Source organism: Aplidium turbinatum, chromosome 14 (assembly GCF_918807975.1).
Source record: "Aplidium turbinatum chromosome 14, kaAplTurb1.1, whole genome shotgun sequence".
Taxonomy (NCBI): domain Eukaryota; kingdom Metazoa; phylum Chordata; class Ascidiacea; order Aplousobranchia; family Polyclinidae; genus Aplidium; species Aplidium turbinatum.
The window spans coordinates 9,073-27,857 of NC_137485.1; the positions used below are offsets into that span (position 1 = coordinate 9,073).

The 18,785-nt window shown below is 42.8% G+C and overlaps 3 protein-coding genes across 5 annotated transcripts in view; 1 reads left to right on the plus strand and 2 right to left on the minus strand.

Annotated features, from left to right (window-relative positions):
* Positions 1 to 863: 863 nt before the first annotated feature.
* Positions 864 to 3,036, plus strand: LOC145783560 (uncharacterized). Its single transcript, XM_082595457.1, has 3 exons — positions 864 to 1,580; positions 1,971 to 2,450; positions 2,905 to 3,036. Exons 1-3 carry the CDS (start codon positions 864 to 866, stop codon positions 3,034 to 3,036), a joined length of 1,329 nt encoding a protein of 442 aa, XP_082451583.1.
* Positions 3,037 to 8,132: 5,096 nt separating this feature from the next.
* On the minus strand, positions 8,133 to 13,487 carry LOC145783561 (protein-glucosylgalactosylhydroxylysine glucosidase-like). Its single transcript, XM_082595458.1, has 4 exons — positions 13,467 to 13,487; positions 11,871 to 12,814; positions 9,633 to 10,738; positions 8,133 to 9,553 (listed from the first exon to the last, which is right to left on the minus strand). The coding sequence occupies exons 1-4, from the start codon at positions 13,485 to 13,487 to the stop codon at positions 8,310 to 8,312; spliced, it is 3,315 nt and encodes a 1,104-aa protein (XP_082451584.1). The 3' UTR covers positions 8,133 to 8,309.
* The window catches only part of LOC145783060 (arfaptin-2-like), a 42,244-nt gene continuing 35,214 nt past the window's right edge, over positions 11,756 to 18,785 (minus strand). For 2 of the 3 annotated variants that reach the window (XM_082594829.1, XM_082594831.1), the window contains 2 exons: positions 18,394 to 18,568; positions 11,756 to 15,321 (listed from right to left, as the gene is read on the minus strand). In XM_082594829.1, coding sequence (XP_082450955.1) covers positions 15,169 to 15,321; positions 18,394 to 18,568 — 328 coding nt within the window. In that variant the 3' untranslated portion in view covers positions 11,756 to 15,168. The remainder of the gene's footprint in view (positions 15,322 to 18,393; positions 18,569 to 18,785) is intronic. The other variant, XR_014290897.1, reaches the window with a different exon arrangement.

Below are 18,785 nucleotides of genomic sequence, written 5' to 3' on the forward strand. Positions count from 1 at the left end.
CGAGGCGCACAATTCACATCTCACGTGTGGCAAGAAATGTGTAAAAAACTAGGAGCGAAAAATTCAACAACTTGCGCCTACCACCCAATTGCGAATGGCATGGTAGAAAGATTCCATAGGCAACTAAAAGCCTCCTTAAAAGCATGCTCAGACACCCCTAATTGGTTCCCCCATCTAGCCTTAAACCTGCTAGGCATCAGGTCTTCTGTGAAAGAGGACCTAAAATGTTCGTCAGCAGAAATGCTGTACGGCACTCAATTACGGCTGCCAGGTGAATTTTTTGACGAAATAGCGCCACCACACAAAGAATCAGATTATGCCGCTGAACTATCGCAAATTATGTCAAATTTAAGGTACACTGCAACACGCCACCACAACACGTCAAGGAAACCATACATCGACAATGCACTTTGGCAGTCCACGCACGTTTTTGTACGAACCGACCTGCAGGCAGGGACGTTAGTACCGCCGTATAGAGGACCCTATTTTGTATTAGAAAAAAAGTCAAAGTATTTCGTTTTAGCAATAAACGGTAAATCTGATTCAGTATCAATTGACCGATTAAAAGCAGCCAGACTCCCACAACATCTGTTGGAAGAAAAGAGAAATGAGGAAATGTCAGACGACGGTAATCAATTAATTGGACTAGCAAACTTAATTACACTCGATTCCTTTGCAGAAAACTCCGCACTATCCAACTCGCTCACGCCAAACGTTGGAACAACGAAGACAAACGTCACGTCTCCATCCACGGAACGCAACGACGAACAACACTCTCCACGCCCATCGAAACTGCCAGTACACGTCAGCCGCAGAGGAAGAGTCATTTATAGACCTGCAAAGTTAAGTGATTACGTTGCATGATGTCTGTCTATACATTACTGGGTCTCTGTTTTTTGGCACTCGGCCAATCACAGGAAATAGAAATTCAATTGTGCAGACCTCAATTGACAGAAGCTGAATATTTTATAGAAAAACCTTTACGATGCATCAAACATCAACATAATTCAGTACACAACTGTATTGCTGAAGTATATAATCCGTCTGCAGCTTATGTCCCGCTAACTGTTCACTCGTGTCAAATCTTTGAAACAACATGGTCAACCACGCACTATTTTTTCGGAGCACAAACCCATCATCAGACAACAAAATCAGTAACACCGCCATCCAGTAGTAGCTGCTGGTATTGGACAAAAGCACATCACGCTACCAATATAGGCTCCCTAAAACAAATCTCTAAAAATATGTGGGGCACCCATAACCCAGTTAAATTAGAATACAAATGGCCTACCACTACCGAGGGGAAGACTTTAAATTCAGTAGTTACTCAAACCAAAGCCCGTTACGACCCGTTAACAAAAACCATATTTAATGCCTTAGCTACAATGTCTAAATGTAATATTAATCGAGGTTCTTGCACTGTCGGATCCAGACGATTCGTTTGGATTGTCCCACCACGCATAAACTGTCCAAAAACAACACCAATGGGTAATCATACTCTATTAATGCATTTCCACTCCGAATCGCTACAACCATACCGTATAGAAGTTAAAGATCTGGGAATCAGTCTTCATCAACAGGCAAAGTGTCCCCCAAAAACCTCCTCTTGTTATGGAAAAAATGCGCTGTGTGACGTAGCTGGCTTAATATTAAAACCGCTAAATTGCACTAATATTTCTTCTATTGAATTTCATGACACTAGGGGAAAAACAATAAAAAATGCTAACTCAATAACTAGAAAGAAACTGGGCTTGGTCCCCACTCGTCTGTTACAAGAAGCGTCTGACACAATCACCGAATTTCTTCAAAAACAAACCAACGAGATTCACTTTCTAGAATGCCAAATTCAATCCCTCTTCACCACCTTGTATCATCTTATTTCAAAACAATATCCAGGTGAATCACTTTCCGCCGTGTTAGGTGGAACACATGCCGCTATTACACAGGGAGATTTAATTACAAAAATTTAGTGCATTAGAATAAACGGCACCATTCTTCCCAGCTTGCGATATGGTAATTATTACTCTCAACGTCCGCTAATAGAATATTTAAACAATGGCTCCAAAGAGACCGGTCAAGTCATGAGAGACGGAAATGCTTACCCTGGAGTCCACCTTCTAGAAAAATACATGCCTGGAAAGATTCTTACGTTCCGCATCGGTGAGGCATTTTACCTTTACGAAAACTATTCACTAACACACATCCACAAAAGAATTAAGTTGCTTCAAGCCCACCTTGCACCGTTAACTCAGCCGGTTGACTCCCCAGATTTTCTTGAAATCGAATCTCTATACAACCAGTCAAATTACGGTTTCGAAGATTTGCAATCAATCCTGATCGCTATCAGTGCTTCCCAACTTAATAATGAACGCATGCACGATTTCTTACAGTCCAACATCGATGGCGACGATAGCGCAGATATGCAATTCGTGTCATCGACGCTTAGCCAAGTGATGTCAAATGTTTTTTTTCAAATTCTTTCCTCTATTACAAGCCCATTTATTAATACATTGCTAGTCGTATTGTTGTTTTTATCCTTCTTTTGGAGTGCTGTTCTTACTATCATAGCGCTAAAGTATTATCTTCCTGCCATCGCTAAAAGCCTGCGATCATCCGTTGGTAAATTACAACAGCGTAGACAATCCCAGCGTCAACCCACACAGGAAAACGGGGGAGAAACCCCACAAGCCCAACTTACACAAGGGTAGCTTTATTTCTCGCCTGTTCTCGCATTTTAATAGCTTCACGCATAAGCTTGCATCTGCCGCCATGATTAAATCATGTCGCCTAGTGGTTTGAACAATTTTATGCTATATTTTGTTATTGTGTTATACTACCGTGTAGCCTACGTACTTTACTTATTACATGTACCTTGCGAATGCTACTCTGTATCGCTTTTTGCAGAAGCGCCACCTCGCGACAAGGTTGCTGCTACGACGAGATGCGAGAGACATTGAGAGACCTCAAGAGACCTTGAGAGACTACAGCACTACGACGGATGACACGACAGAGTTCTCTATCGCCACCACACGGTGACTCTCATCAACTTACCTCCACGCGAGATGCCTCTATTCAGAGATGCCTTTACTTAAAGAAGCTCTGCGCAGACGACGTCAACTCGGCTAACCTCATAGCCGCCAACATGCACCGAAGCTGCATCGTTAACTTTCAACATGGTCAATCCCATGTCCGCCGTAAAACTGCACTACCGTGCACAGTAGTTGCATTGTTACGCACTCAAACCTTCTTCACACAAGAAGCACTCTACTTCAACAACATCGCCGCAGCATTCAGCTGCCCAAGACGTCTGCTTTACAGCTTGCGACCTTACAAGCTGACCACTCATTCATGTCGTGCTCACTGCTCATCATCCGTCAACAGACATAAACTGAACTGCTCATCAGCACTGCTTGTCATAGTCTCGAACTCAACATGCTTGAACTGTATAGCATAACTGGTCCTCAAAGACATTACTCTCACAAACGCCATCTTTGTCTAGCTAGTACAACCTTCGCGCACGCGTAGCACACCGCTATTCTATTATTATTATGGTTGCTTCTATGAGTGTCAAGCCTATCTCCCCGGACGCGGGGCATGAACAATCAAGGACACTCACCTGCCTATATAGCCTAACCTACCATATTTGTGTATTTTATCTTGCAAGTGCAATCTGTGTATATCATACCAAGCCAAAGGGCTTCCAGGGAACTAAGACATCGCCTTATCTCTTACGATAACCGACTGTTACCCCTGTAACCGCATCTACTGTAGCCTATTACAGTCCCGCAATTATTGTAGCCTATATCGTAGCCTACTAAGCCAAAATGGCTGCCAGGGAACTTAAGACATCGCCTTATCTCTTATGATAAACGACTGTTACCCCTGTAACCGCAATTACTGTAGCCTATTGCAGTCCTGCAATTATTGTATATCGTAGCCTACTAAGCCAAAATGGCTGCCAGGGAACTTAAGACATCGCCTTATCTCTTATGATAAACGACTGTTACCCCTGTAACCGCAATTACTGTAGCCTATTACAGTCCTGCAATTATTGTATATCGTAGCCTACTAAGCCAAAATGGCTCCCAGGGAACTTAAGACATCGCCTTATCTCTTATGATAAACGACTGTTACCCCTGTCATCACGTTATCGACTACTTATTAACTTATGTGTGCGTTTAATCTCCTCATCCCACGAAAGGAGGGGGGTCATGTGTCTTCCCCTAGCAATTGTTAGCCTACAATTGTCAAGTTTCTTTGTAAAGTACATATCTTATAACCACACACCTATATATTGTTGCAACATATATAACCGAGATATTGTAATATTATTTATCTGTTATTTTGCCGTAAGGAGGGAAGTGTGTAACATGTACCATGTTTGATGTTTTTAACTAACAAAATTATATTTTAACATTTAACCGAAAATTATCAGTATTGCAAAATGCATTTCAATGCTGCAAATTCAAAACCTAGCGTTCTCACAGAACATAAGTCAAGCTTCCTGTAACAAATGCCACTCACACAGAATCTAGCTCAACACATCTGTATTTCTAAAGCGACATAACTATGAAACCGGTATAGCTTTTCCCTTGATTCTTACGATAGCTGTTATTGATGAAAAGGCTCTACCGGTATATTATGAAGTAAGCGGGGAATTGAAAAGGACAGGCATTCGAAATTTGACTAGCAAAACGAACGGACTGAATTTTAGAACAAAAAGGTTAAATGCACGCCGGGAGAATGTCACTCATCCGACACCCGTCTCAATAAATCAAATTAGTTAGATATTTTCTCAACTCCCCAAATACTAAAACTTGTAACATTGATAAATAATAAAAATGTATGATTCTATTCGATTGGTTTACTTTTTGTAGGAAGTCATACCCCTAGACTAGACAGCCAGAAGCCTAAATTATCCTTCTAAATTATCCTTTTAATTAGAGACTTAGAGTCTCTCAATTTCTTGTAAATTATCCTTTTATTTTATAACCAAATTACGACAGTAAGTTAAGCAAAACCCTACACTGGGGGCTCGTCCGGGATATTATGATATAAGCGGGGAATTGAAAAATGCAAACACTCAGACATTCAATTCGAAATTAGACTGGCAAAACGAACGGACTGAATTTTAGAACGAGAAGGTTAAATTCACGCCGGGAGAATGTCACTCATCCGACACCCGTCTCAATAAACTAGATTAGTTAGTTAATTTTCTCAACTCCCCGAATACTAAAACTTGTAACATTGATAAACAATAAAATGTATGATTCTATTTAATTCGTTTGTTTTTTGTAGGAAGTCATACCCCTAGACTAGACAGCCAGAAGCCTAAATTATCCTTTTTATTTTCCTTTTATAACAAAGTACGACAACTAGACAGCCAAACCCTACACTGGGGAACTAAGTTAGGCAAAACCCTACACTAAGGGGCTTCAGACATCGTAAAACCCCTACATGCCTTTGAGCCTGCCATGCTGTAAAGTTTGTTTGAATTTTGTAATTTGTTTGTTATCCTAGGGTAGTCTTTTCAGGTCTGCCTAGGATTCATTTCTTTTGGTGTGTGCCTTTGAGCCTGCCATGCTGTAAAGTTTCTTTGAACTTTGTAACTAGTTGTTTGTTATCCTAGGGTAGTCTTTTCAGGTCTGCCAAGGATTATTTTTTGGTTTGTGCCTTTGAGCCCGCCACGTTGTAATACTTTGTTTAAATTTTGTAAATAGATCTTCACTTTGGGCAGTCTTGTCAGGTCTGCCAAAGATTGAAGCTTCTAAGCCTGTACTCTGTCAGGCCACTGTTCTAGTCAGGTAGAACTGGTTATCGTTAAACCCTGTAATTTTAGTAGGTTGCTTACTGACATTCTCTGTAACATCGTGAAGGTCAATTGTCACCTCACCTAAGGTAAGTACCGTACAGATTTTGTTTTTTGTAGCTTGTATATTGCTGTGTGTTAATTATGGCTCGTAAAAAGCCCAAGCAAACCCCAAGACGGGGTAAGCCAAATGGTTATGCTAGTGGCTCAACAGAGCAGCATAAGGCCGCCTCTAATATTAGTGGTCAACATGACATTAGCGAAGAGCTGCCAGGTCTCGTTGTGTTAGAACAAGAGCTGGTTGAAATCGAGCTTGGCATAACTTCCATCGACATGGAGCTATGCTCAAGTGATGATTTCCTGAGTTCTTCTGAAGTTTTGGAGGTAAAGAAAAGATGCCTCGAACTTCAAAGGAAGCTCTCCCTTAAACGTTTAGATTTACTCAAATGCAAACCACAGCAATCAGGCTCAATGGAATCTAGGATCAACCGTATGGGGGAAAGCATTTATGGTTTGCTTGAAGCCTGCTCTACCCTCCTTCGAAGCTGCCGAGAACAATCCAAGCAAGTGTCACATCAAACATCATCGGTAGTTATGGATGCAGGCAGTGACACAGGCAAAGCTGCTGAGTCTAGCAGTCACGTGACACCCCGTGAGAGTGGTGTAAAGATACCACCTGTAAAAGCAGAACAGGGTATCCTTCAGGGCAGCAGTAGTGCTAGTAATATTCTTAATCCTTACACATCTCCCTTTCGCACTGAAGCTAATAATAGTAGTGAATTTCCCATCGTCGTGCCTCAACCCCAGCTCAGTGCAGGGTTTCAAAATGTTCATGGTCCTCGGTTGTCGCTGGAGAAGTTTGACGGCAATGTGTTAAAGTTCTTTAACTTTAAAAGGCGTTTTGAACGATACATTGAGTCAAACTATCTAAGCTTTGAAGATCGCATCGCTTTTTTGGAGGACAATTGTGTAGGCCAGGCCTTGGAAGTAATTTCTGGCCTGAGTTGCTTGCAAAATAGTGAAAGAGCATATGGAATGGCATGGGATAGATTGAGAAAAAGGTTTGGCAACCCTGGAAAACTCATGGCCAAAGTGAAGGAAGATTTGCTGCAAGGACCCCCTATTTCAGAGTGGGATGCGCCAGGCCTCACAAAGCTCTGCGACAAGATGTATAAGTGTGAAGTCAGTTTCGATGGCTGGGGTAAGTCTCACCTTTTAAACAGTGACGAGGTGCTTCAACGGCTGTTCCTGCGACTTCCTTACAAGTTAAAGGAGCAGTTTGTTCATGTTAATCACTTAGGATCGGACTGTGCCACGTTTGGTGATTTAAGAGTCTTGGTCGAGGATGCAGCCTCTCGAGCCGACAGCCAATATGGCCATCTTATGCAACCAGGCAAAGATGTTAAGAGAGCTCCACAACCATCGCTGGCTCGATCTAATCCGCAAGGTGGCTACAAGCGTGCTTCGGTTTGCACAACCCAAGAGCAGATTTCCCCATCTGCCAACCATAAGCAAGAGTCCTGTTGTTTGTGTGCAGAGTCGCATGCCCTATGGAAGTGTGAGATGTTTAAACAAAAGCCTGTTACAGAAAGAAGAACTCTGGTGCAAAAGCATAGACTGTGTTTCTGTTGCTTGAGATCAGGCCACAGAGTGGTGGACTGCAGATTTAAAAGTACGGTGGTTTACAGCTCTGCTTTTGATGAAATTAACAACTTTCACGCAATTCGTCAGAATTTCTTTGAGACTTGCTGGTAAAGTTTTTGCTGCTAAGGCGTACCTATGCAAGAAGCAATGGGTAACAACCACGTGAAGAGCTTTGTTTTTTACTAAAGCAGCAAATCCGGATTTGTTCCCGAGCATAGCTGGTGCTCTATCCGTGCATATAGAACAATTTTTTTCCAAAATTCATCAAAGTAATCACGGACCCCCAAATGCTTTCTCACGGACCCCCAAGGGGTCCGCGAACCCCAGGTTGGGAACCACTGGCCTAGACCAAAGCCAACCAGCTGACAGAGAATCCATCACTTGATTTGCTTTCCATTCGCGCCTCGTAAACGTCTCCCAAAACCGCCACACGCTCTTTTCTAGTGGAAACTTGAACTAGTAGCACACCTCTAAATTATAAAACTGCAATTAAAAAGCAAAACTAACCCAAACATCCTCGGCCGTTGAATTTTTTTTCGCGATTTCGAATCAAAACTAGCCCAATTCTGCGGGAAAACTGCAGGATTGGCAACCCTATATAATGACGCACATCAAGAGTAAAAACTGAATTGGCATGAGGGAATCAGACACTTGGCTATTGCTTTTAATACGGCTTCATTTGAACCACTGTGCTAAACAAAAAATAAGTCATGGACAATTTTCACCCGCACAAGTGTTTACCATCCCACGGGTTGAAAAACACTGCTGTAGAGCTAAGGCTTTTCAGTAAACAACTATTGTAAATTGCTGATGAACTGAAGTAGCTCCGGCCACTCTGGAAGTCAGTTCACTGCATTCAACTCACAGTTATTTCTACTTTACTGCGTTTCAGGTTAACCGATTGACCAGGAAAGCATAAAGTATAAACACGGACGGGCGACAAAGTTTTAATCGTGAGACAGAGACGACTCTCTGCAGCTACATACGCGATGACGACGCTGCCTCTTGTGACGCTAATCCGCAGCACCAGACTGTGATAATTCAAACCGTCTAGAATCATCTCTTCAGCTGTTGCCTCACCGTAAGGGATCATGGCGGGATCAAGAGTGAGACGAGAACGGCCAACACGAAGGCCAAAATAACCATAAACAACACTTTGCAGAAATCCCCCGATGCCGGTTAAGAAATTAGCTGAGCCAGAACCATCACAGTTTTCAGACCAAATGAAGAAAGGAGGGTGAATGTTTTTCATTTGTCGTAAAAAATACATCTTAGCCTTCCTGTGCTCGCCGAGAGACAACCAATTAACGGCGAACATTCCCCAAGTCATAGCTGGGCCACGTGAGGTGGTCGCCTGCTCGTAGATGACGAGATCATTCCTTGTCAGAGTCGCGGTGGACGCGCCCAGTGGAAAGCTGAGCATTATGGCGTCAGCTTGCTTCACAATGTCCTTCTTATAATCGAAGCCATCAAACTCAGGATGGAAGTGATTGACCTCATCGAGCGGAATGTACATGCGATCAGAGGCATCGAGCCACTTCGATGCAAGATTGTGACAAATGTTCAAATGCTGAGTGACGTCATAAGAAAACCTTAAGGCTTCCGAAACAGCGACGTTTGTGAAAGCAGAATTGTTCACTGGCGAGTGCCATTCATCCGGTCCCATGACATCATTGATGACGTACCTTTGACGCGTCTCGTTCCAGTTGATGCGTGACATCCAAAACGTTGACGTCTCTCTTAGCATGTCCCAAATAGAGATGATCTTAGGCGGAAATGAATGTTTCTTTCCGCACGTTGGTTCACAAGCCAATCCTTCGCTCTCCGTGGAATCCTTGCGATAGTTCTTGTGGCAAGTAAAAAGTTTTTCGGAAAATATCTTCCAGTCGCCAGTGAAGTACAAATACTGCTTTAAAAGATGAATGATGTCAGCAGTGACGTGGATTTCATTTCTGACATAAGCGTCACCAGGGCAGACGTCATACCCAGTGAAGGCGGCCTCCCACGGATAACTGGCGCCATCGAAGCGGAAACGATCAGCCTTTGCGCATGCGCCCGGCAGGTTCCTGGCCCGGTACTTCAACACAACTTTTGCCAACTCTGAAAGACAAACAAGTTATAAGATACACAATCCATGAATGTGAAAATGAAGCGTGGACTTATCGCCAACAATAATAACCTGGGAAAAGCGGCAGCAGTCCAGGCACCATCCAAAAGTCTTGATCCCAAAAAACGTGACCCAAGTAATCCTCTCCAGCGCCACCATGAGGTAAACCACCAGGGCTCACTCCATAAAACGTGAAAGGGTAAGTCTCTTGGGGCGAAGGAAATGAACTGAGTAAGGAATACAAACTTGACGTGATCGCTTGGCTGATGAAGGAGTCGCCTTTAACCTCGATGCTTCCGCGGGACCACGTGTCATTCCATTGCATCACGTGACTTAACAGAAGCTTTCCAGATGCAACACTCTGGATTCCTTTCTCGTAGAAATAATTTGCTTCTTCAAATGTTGAACTCATGGAAATAATAGAAATAAACTTCCCATAGAAATGTTTTCGAGAGGGTGACTTCCAAGATTTTATTTTGCTTGGTATATCTGTTGATATTACAATGACTGGTTGTCTTGCTGTAAATGCTTCTTCGGCTACTTTGGTGAGGCCGGTGCGGGCGTGGGCCTTCAGAAGAGGATGACACTCGCTTCTTCGAGCGCACTCCGGCGAACTGTAGCGAAGTTGCTTTTCCTCAGTGAAGATGATATCAGCAGATGATGCATTGTGTGAGCTTCCTTCTAATGCAAAGCTAGCAAGCAGTGAACTTTCCAAGATGATCTCTGACACCAATAACCTGGAATAAAGAAGATGCGCATAGATGGTTTGTCGAACAGTTACAGTCTTGTTGGAGAAAGTCGATGAAAAAGTTCCTTTCCTCATGTCCTGCACATAGACACGATCGAGAGTGGGGGACCAATGAACACGTGGGACATTGACCGGAACTTTCGCTCTGTGGCTGGAACTGGTCTGGCCGTTGTACAACCCACTTACGTAAACGAAGTTGCCATACAATTTATAGCCGACGAAACCGTTTGCTAATGTCGGGTAGAAACGAGCATCATTTGGCAATGTTGTTGATGTCACAATGTATGGATCTGTTGCGTCACTATGCCAACTACTATCGTCACTTCCTCTGGAAGTTGCTTGGGTTCTTTTGAGAGGTGAGACGTTTAAAAAACAAAGCACAAAAACCAATTGAAAAGATTTTACAGTAAGAAACATATCTATCAGAAACCTAAAAGAAACAATTTGATGAAACACGATGATGAATAAGAAAATATAAAAAAAAATGTATAAAAAGGTTGTCGTTAATATTACTGCATTCAATTTTTTTCACTAAATTAGATGCTTTTGAATCTGCTTTACGCGGATCCTCTATTGACTTTACGTTAATCAGGGTTTAAAGTGTCGAAATTCTATTTTTTTTTTCATGTATAAGAAACATGGTGTTTACATTTTCAAACACATTACTCGCACAAGGAAATAGTCGAAACGTCTGTGCTTGGCCTAGGCCTTGGCTAGGCCGCCTATGCATTCAATGGAAGGTCAGCATCTGGAGCATAACTTCCACACATCACATTTTCATCAAAGAGATGTCCTAACTTCCACATGGCTCTCACAACGGTAGTACTTACGACAATTGCATAATTTCAGTTCAATTACATTTACACTATCAAAAATTTCACTTGTAGTGAAATTCTCATATTGTGGTTACAATAAACCACAAGATGAAACGCTTAAATTTTCTGTTGAACGTCGGTTAGTTAGTTGCTGCTGACAGTTTGGTTTGTCAAATGTGGTTGAATTGGATTTCATAAGCATCAGATTGCGAAAATGCATGTAGCCAGTGCATTCCACAACAGTGGAACGTATCCCGGATGTAGCCAGTACATTCCACAAAAAGTGGAACGTATTCCGGATGTTTAAATTCATTTTGAGTGCCAACTAGCGGCGCACATACAAACATTACATCGTGCCTGCAAGCTACAAAATGAAATTGTAATTTGGCTGATACTTTCCAAATGGCAAATACAACTACACAACAGCAAAAGCCTCACAGATAGATTTACATCAAAGTTTGCATATAATTGCATTGAATTACAATTGATTTAGCTCTGACTGTCACCTTCGGCAGTTCCGCCCACGTAAACCCTTGGCTGATTTCCACAATAAGCAACAAAGAGGAGAAATCTCTCAGGAATGAACGACTGTTGGCATTCAAGATCTTTTGATTACAAACAAAGGTAACAAGTTAGTGGAATTATAACTTCTTTATTATACATAATATATTGTCGTCAGTTGCAGGTTACTAAAACGCAAAAACATTGTAGTATTAAACGCATACAAATCGAGCATAGGGAATGTACCAAGGGATACTACTGCATGGTGGTGTTTCACTGACAGGCTTGCTATCAGCTATCGCAGTTTGCCGATGAAATGGTGAGCTGGCGATCGTTGCAATGTTTGAGGACTCAAAGGTAAGCATGTAAACCTGGGGCATAAAGCCGACATGTGAAGCCGACCGACGTGTGAAGGCGACCGACGCGTGAAGGCGACCGACGCGTGAAGGCGACCGACGCGTGAAGGCGACCGACGCGTGAAGGTGACCGACGCGTGAAGGTGACCGACGCGTGAAGGTGACCGTTGTGTGAAGGCGACCGACGCGTGAAGGCGACCGACGCGTGAAGGCGACCGACGCGTGAAGGCGACCGACGCGTGAAGGCGACCGACGCGTGAAGGCGACCGACGCCTGAAGGCGACCGACGCGTGAAGGCGACCGACGCGTGAAGGCGACCGACGCGTGAAGGTGACCGACGCGTGAAGGTGACCGACGCGTGAAGGCGACCGACGCGTGAAGGCGACCGACGCGTGAAGGCGACCGACGCGTGAAGGCGACTGACGCGTGAAGGCGACCGACGCGTGAAGGTGACCGACGCGTGAAGGTGACCGACGCGTGAAGGCGACCGACGCGTGAAGGCGACCGACGCGTGAAGGCGACCGACGCGTGAAGGCGACTGACGCGTGAAGGCGACCGACGCGTGAAGGTGACCGACGCGTGAAGGTGACCGTTGTGTGAAGGCGACCGACGCGTGAAGGCGACCGACGCGTGAAGGCGACCGACGCGTGAAGGCGACCGACGCGTGAAGGCAACCGACGCGTGAAGCCGGCCGACCACGAAAAGGCGACCGACGCGTGAAGGCGACCGACACGTGAAGGCGACCGACACGTGAAGGCGACTGACGCGTGAAGCCGACCGACGCGTGAAGGCGACCGACGTGTGAAGGCGACCTTTAACACCAAAAGTTGGTGGCTAAATGGGTTCCACATAAGTTGTTGGTGGCAGGACATCCAAGGCTTGCGTTAGGAAACATATCGAATTACTGCAGAGATGAGAATCTTAATGCCACTGCAACTTCACTTTGGAAGAATCATCAAAAATTGGCAACCGAAGTATAGTCATTAAAAGTTAATGAGAACAGTGCGCTTGTGACTCACAATATAGTTTGTTATCTGTGTCACTGTACAGTCGCCTGTAATGCTAACAATTTGTACGAAACAAAATAAAAAGTCTGGTCTGAAACCCCAAAGATAGAAAATGCTACACAGAAACACGACACGTTCTCACCAGTTTGAAAATCACTGCTCTATAACTTGTGATTAAAGGTTTCAAATGTTTCTTACATCATTGTTTGATTGATAATAGACATTTGATGAAAGCAAGAAACTTTCGTATGTTCTACGGTATAAATACAAAGGATATCCATTACAAGGGCACTACAGCTTCTAGCTAAACGTTAAAACTCGTGCGACATTTGCACTTGTGATGCTCTTAAACCCGATTCTTTCATCAAAAGAAAGGAAAATAAAAATAATTCATCCCCACTTATTTTCACTCCTCAGAAGCTACTCAAACCAAAGACCTAAAGGCGACGAGTTATCAAAAAAAAACACAGGAAAAGCACCTTCCCAGCCAGCAAGCCCATATGGGCCCCATATACTATTTTAATGGGCTTGTGGGCATGTGGGTTTTTGTGTTTTTGCCATATGTGCCCAATATGGGCTTTCTTGCAGAATGTGTTTATTAATGACAAGGTGGGATATAAAACTTCCTATCTTCAAATGCGTGATCATATACATGCATTTTAATAAATTTAGCCACATAAAATTATTGATCATGGGCTAAGCCTGAAATATTGATGGGCTTCCCACTTTGTTTATGGGCAGACCATGGGCTGCTCACTTTGTTTATGGGCAGACCATGGGCTGCCCACATTTTTTATGGGCAGAACATGGGCTGCCCACATTTTTTACGGGCAGAACATGGGCTGCCCACATTTTTTATGGGCAGACCATGGGCTACCCACATTTTTCATGGGCAGGCCATGGGCTGCCCACATTTTTTATGGGCAGACCATGGGCTGCCCACATTTTTTATGGGCAGACCATAGGCTACCCACATTTTTCATGGGCAGGCCATGGGCTGCCCACATTTTTTATGGGCAGACCATGGACTGCCCACATTTTTTTATGGGCAGACCATGGGCTACCCACACAGTGATTCAAAGGTTTGTGGGCAACCCATACTAATATGATATACACCTTGATCAGCATTTGTCTAGACTTTGAGATTTGTTAGTTGTCTGAAACGACTTTTATTGATCTTTTAAACAAACACAAAATGAAATTGAACAAGCAAAATTACTGGGGGCACCTTGCTATGCATTGCGCAAAGCTCACTGCTTGCAGTTGGAGCACTTTGGCAAGGTTGGCAGTAGAACTATTTTTGGTGCTTACGTACCACAAATAGGAAAATGTCACATGGAGCTATATATACCTTCATGGCCATTCCAGTGTACAATAAACGGTGTGCACTGTCTACAGATATTGACGCTCTTGGCTTACGCCGATTGAGCACTTTACTGGGGGCACCTTGCTATGCATTGCGCAAAGTTCACTGCTTGCAGTTTGAGCACTTTGGCATCTGTCTGTAGTTAAATATATACCTGATATACATATGGGCAGCCTGTATTAGATTTATGGGTTACACTTACATATGGGCAGCCCATATTGGATTTGTGGGTTGAGTGTGAGCAACCCATAAATGAATATGGGCAGCCTATATGGGGGCAATGTGATGCCCGCGGACACAATGTGTATGGGCCCCATATAGGCAGCTCACATGGGGCCCGTACATCAGCCCATATGGGTCCCCATGTGGGGCCCATATGGGCTTGCTGGCTGGGTTGGCCGTTTGGTCTTCTCTACGTCAAACAGCGTGAAAGGATCAGACACGTGCAAACAAAATGGGAATCTTCAAACGAGGTTGATTGAGGACAAAATAACTGAGCAGACAACAAGACGCTAATGACTAACCGTATAGTTAAGCAGACAACAAGCAAGATGCTAATGACTAACCCTATAGTTAAGCAGACAACAAGACGCCAATGACTAACTCTAAAGTTAAGTTCCTAATGTACTGTATGAGAAACTACGGCAAAACAGTCGACAGCGGTAAGTCATATTGCTAGACAAGGACAAACACAATTTAGAGTCAACACAGATCCTTCCTCAACTAGCAACGATAAAAACATGACAATTATTGATTCTCTACCAACAATATTCTTCATGGGAATTATTTACAAGCAGTCATCAGCAAGTAGCTGTTCATTTTTTTTCAAGCCAAGAAGCTGTAGAGTTTCCACCAGTGGGTTTAACGTTGAATTGGTTGAGTGCAGATTCGAGTTGTTGTTGGTTTCCAGCGAAGTAAGCGGTCACCGCGTTGTGAAAGAGAAGAAGATGTTTCTGCATCACCTTCACCTGGAACATGAAGACAAACCTTTAACAGATATCCTGCCAGTACAATGAGATACTTGCATATCCTGTCAGTACTATGAAATATTTGCATATCCTGTCAGCACTATGAGATACTTGTATATCCTGCCAGCACTACGAGATACTTGCATATCTTGTCAGTACTATGAGATACTTGCATATCTTGTCAGTACTATGAAATATTTGCATATCTTGCCAGTACTATGAGATACTTGCATATTCTGTCAGTACTATGAGATACTTGCATATCTTGTCAGCACTATGAGATACTTGCATATCTTGTCAGTACTATGAGATACTTGCATATCTTGTCAGTACTATGAAATATTTGCATATCTTGCCAGTACTATGAGATACTTGCATATCCTGTCAGTACTATGAGATACTTGCATATCTTGTCAGTACTATGAAATATTTGCATATCTTGTCAGTACTAGGAAATATTTGCATATCTTGCCAGTACTATGAGATACTTACATATTCTGTCAGTACTATGAGATACTTGCATATCCTGCCAGTACAATGAGATACTTGCATATCTTGCCAGTACTATGAGATACTTGCATAACCTGTCAGTACAATGAGATACTTGCATATCCTGCCAGTACTATGAGATACTTGCATATACTGTCAGTACTATGAAATACTTGCATATCTTGCCAGTACTATGAGATACTTGCATATCCTGTCAGTACTATGAGATACTTGCATATCCTGTCAGTACAATGAGATACTTGCATATCCTGTCAGTACTATGAGATACTTGCACATCTTGTCAGTACTATGAAATATTTGCATATCCTGTCAGTACTATGAGATACTTGCATATCCTGTCAGTACTATGAGATACTTGCATATCTTGTCAGCACTATGAGATACTTGCATATCTTGTCAGCACTATGAGATACTTGCATATCCTGTCAGTACTATGAGATACTTGCATATCCTGTCAGTACTATGAGATACTTGCATATCTTGTCAGCACTATGAGATACTTGCATATCTTGTCAGCACTATGAGATACTTGCATATACTGTCAGCACCATGAGATACTTGCATATCCTGTCAGTACTATGAAATACTTGCATATCCTGTCAGTACAATGAGATACTTGCATATCCTGTCAGTACTATGAAATACTTGCATATCCTGTCAGTACAATGAGATACTTGCATATCCTGTCAGTACTATGAGATACTTGCATATCTTGTCAGTACTATGAAATATTTGCATATCCTGTCAGTACTATGAGATACTTGCATATCTTGTCAGCACTATGAGATACTTGCATATCTTGTCAGCACTATGAGATACTTGCATATCCTGTCAGTACTATGAGATACTTGCATATCCTGTCAGTACTATGAGATACTTGCACATCTTGTCAGCACTATGCGAAACTTGCATATGCTGTCAGCACCATGAGATACTTGCATATCCTGTCAGTACTATGAGATACTTGCATATCTTGTCAGCACCATGAGATACTTGCATATCCTGCCAGTACTATCATTACTATGAGATACTTGCATATCTTGCCAGTACTACGAGATACTTGCATATCTTGTCAGTACTATGAGATACTTGCATATCTTGCCAGTACTACGAGATACTTGCATATCTTGCCAGTACTATGAGATACTTGCATATCTTGTCATTACTATCATTACTATGAGATACTTGCATATCTTGCATATCCTGTCAGCACCATGAGATACTTGCATATACTGTCAGCACCATGAGATACTTGCATATACTGTCAGCACCATGAGATACTTGCATATACTGTCAGCACCATGAGATACTTGCATATACTGTCAGTACTACGAGATACTTGCATATCCTGTCAGTACTATGAGATACTTGCATATACTGCCAGTACTATGAGATACTTGCATATACTGTCAGTACTACGAATACTTGCATATCCTGTCAGTACTATAAGATACTTGCAAATCCTGTCAGTACTATGAGATACTTGCATATCCTGCCAGTGCTATGAGATACTTGCATATCTTGTCAGCACTATGAGATACTTGCATATCCTGTCAGTACTACGAGATACTTGCATATCCTGTCAGTACTATGAGATACTTGCATATCCTGCCAGTGCTATGAGATACTTGCATATACTGTCAGTACTATGAGATACTTGCATATCCTGTCAGTACTATGAGATGCTTGCATATCCTGCCAGTGCAATGAGATACTTGCATATACTGTCAGTACTATGAGATACTTGCATATCCTGTCAGTACTATGAGATACTTGCATATACTGTCAGTACTATGAGATACTTGCATATCCTGTCAGTACTATGAGATACTTGCATATACTGCCAGTACTGTGAGATACTTGCATATTCTGTAAGTACTACGAGATACTTGCATATCCTGTCAGTACTATGAGATACTTGCATATTCTATAAGTACTACGAGATACTTGCATATATTGCCAGTACTATGAGATACTTGCGTACTTGCATATCCTGTCAGCACCATGAGATACTTGCATATACTGTCAGCACCATGAGATACTTGCATATTCTGTAAGTACTATGAGATACTTGCATATACTGCCAGTACTATGAGATACTTGCGTATCCTGCCAGCACTATGAGATACTTGCATATCCTGCAAGTACTATGAGATACTTGCATATCCTGCCAGTACTATGAGATATCTGCATATCCTGGCAAGTACTAAAAGATACTTGCATATCCTGCCAGTACTATGAGATACTTGCATATCCTGTCAGTACTACGAGATACTTGCATATTCTGCCAGTACAATGAGATACTTGCATATGCTGTCAGTACCATGAGATACTTGCATATCCTGCCAGTACTATGAGATACTTGCATATCCTGCCAGTACTATGAGATACTTGTATATCCTGCCAGTACTGAGATACTTGTATGCCTTGCCAGCACTATGAGATACTTGCATATCTTGCCAGTACTATGAGATACTTGCATATCCTGCCAGCACTATGAGATACTTGCACAATAGATACGTTTTGACATGAAATGAGCCAAATAATAATTTAAATGATTACCCTGTTCTCATTGAGGAACTGAAGCTTAACGGCAACATCTTCACGGAGCCTTTCGTAGATGGTTCTGTGAGTGTTAAAGTTGGCTTGCGCATTTGCTTGCTTCCTGATGTTTGCTTCGGTTCGTGGCTGAAGGTTTATCGTTTCCAGTTCGTTCCTGTACGCGTCGTATTGCAATCTATAATGTACAAGTGGTTGGTGAGAACCTGGTCCGGATTCGAATATCCAGCAACAATGGATAGTGCCATACAATGGAGCCTGGCCCGGCTCGTGTTCGGGTACCACCAACAACACAAATGAACAGCGCTATACGATGGAGTCTGGCCCGGACTCGAATACCACATACAGCAACAGTGGACGGAGTCATGCAATGGAGCCTGGCCCTGGTTCCTACA

Excerpts from the sequence above, each read along its gene's own strand:
- LOC145783560 (XM_082595457.1), top strand. The coding sequence starts at position 864 with ATGTCTGTCTATACATTACTGGGTCTCTGTTTTTTGGCACTCGGCCAA. Across the intron at positions 1,581-1,970 it reads GAATCAGTCTTCATCAACAG|TGCATTAGAATAAACGGCAC; the intron begins GCAAAGTGTCCC and ends ACAAAAATTTAG. Across the intron at positions 2,451-2,904 it reads TGTCATCGACGCTTAGCCAA|AAGCGCCACCTCGCGACAAG; the intron begins GTGATGTCAAAT and ends CGCTTTTTGCAG.
- LOC145783561 (XM_082595458.1), bottom strand. The coding sequence starts at position 13,487 with ATGGGCTTGCTGGCTGGGAAG. Across the intron at positions 12,815-13,466 it reads TGGGCTTGCTGGCTGGGAAG|CCACCAACTTTTGGTGTTAA; the intron begins GTGCTTTTCCTG and ends GAACCCATTTAG. Across the intron at positions 10,739-11,870 it reads CCATGCAGTAGTATCCCTTG|GTTTCTGATAGATATGTTTC; the intron begins GTACATTCCCTA and ends TGTTTCTTTTAG.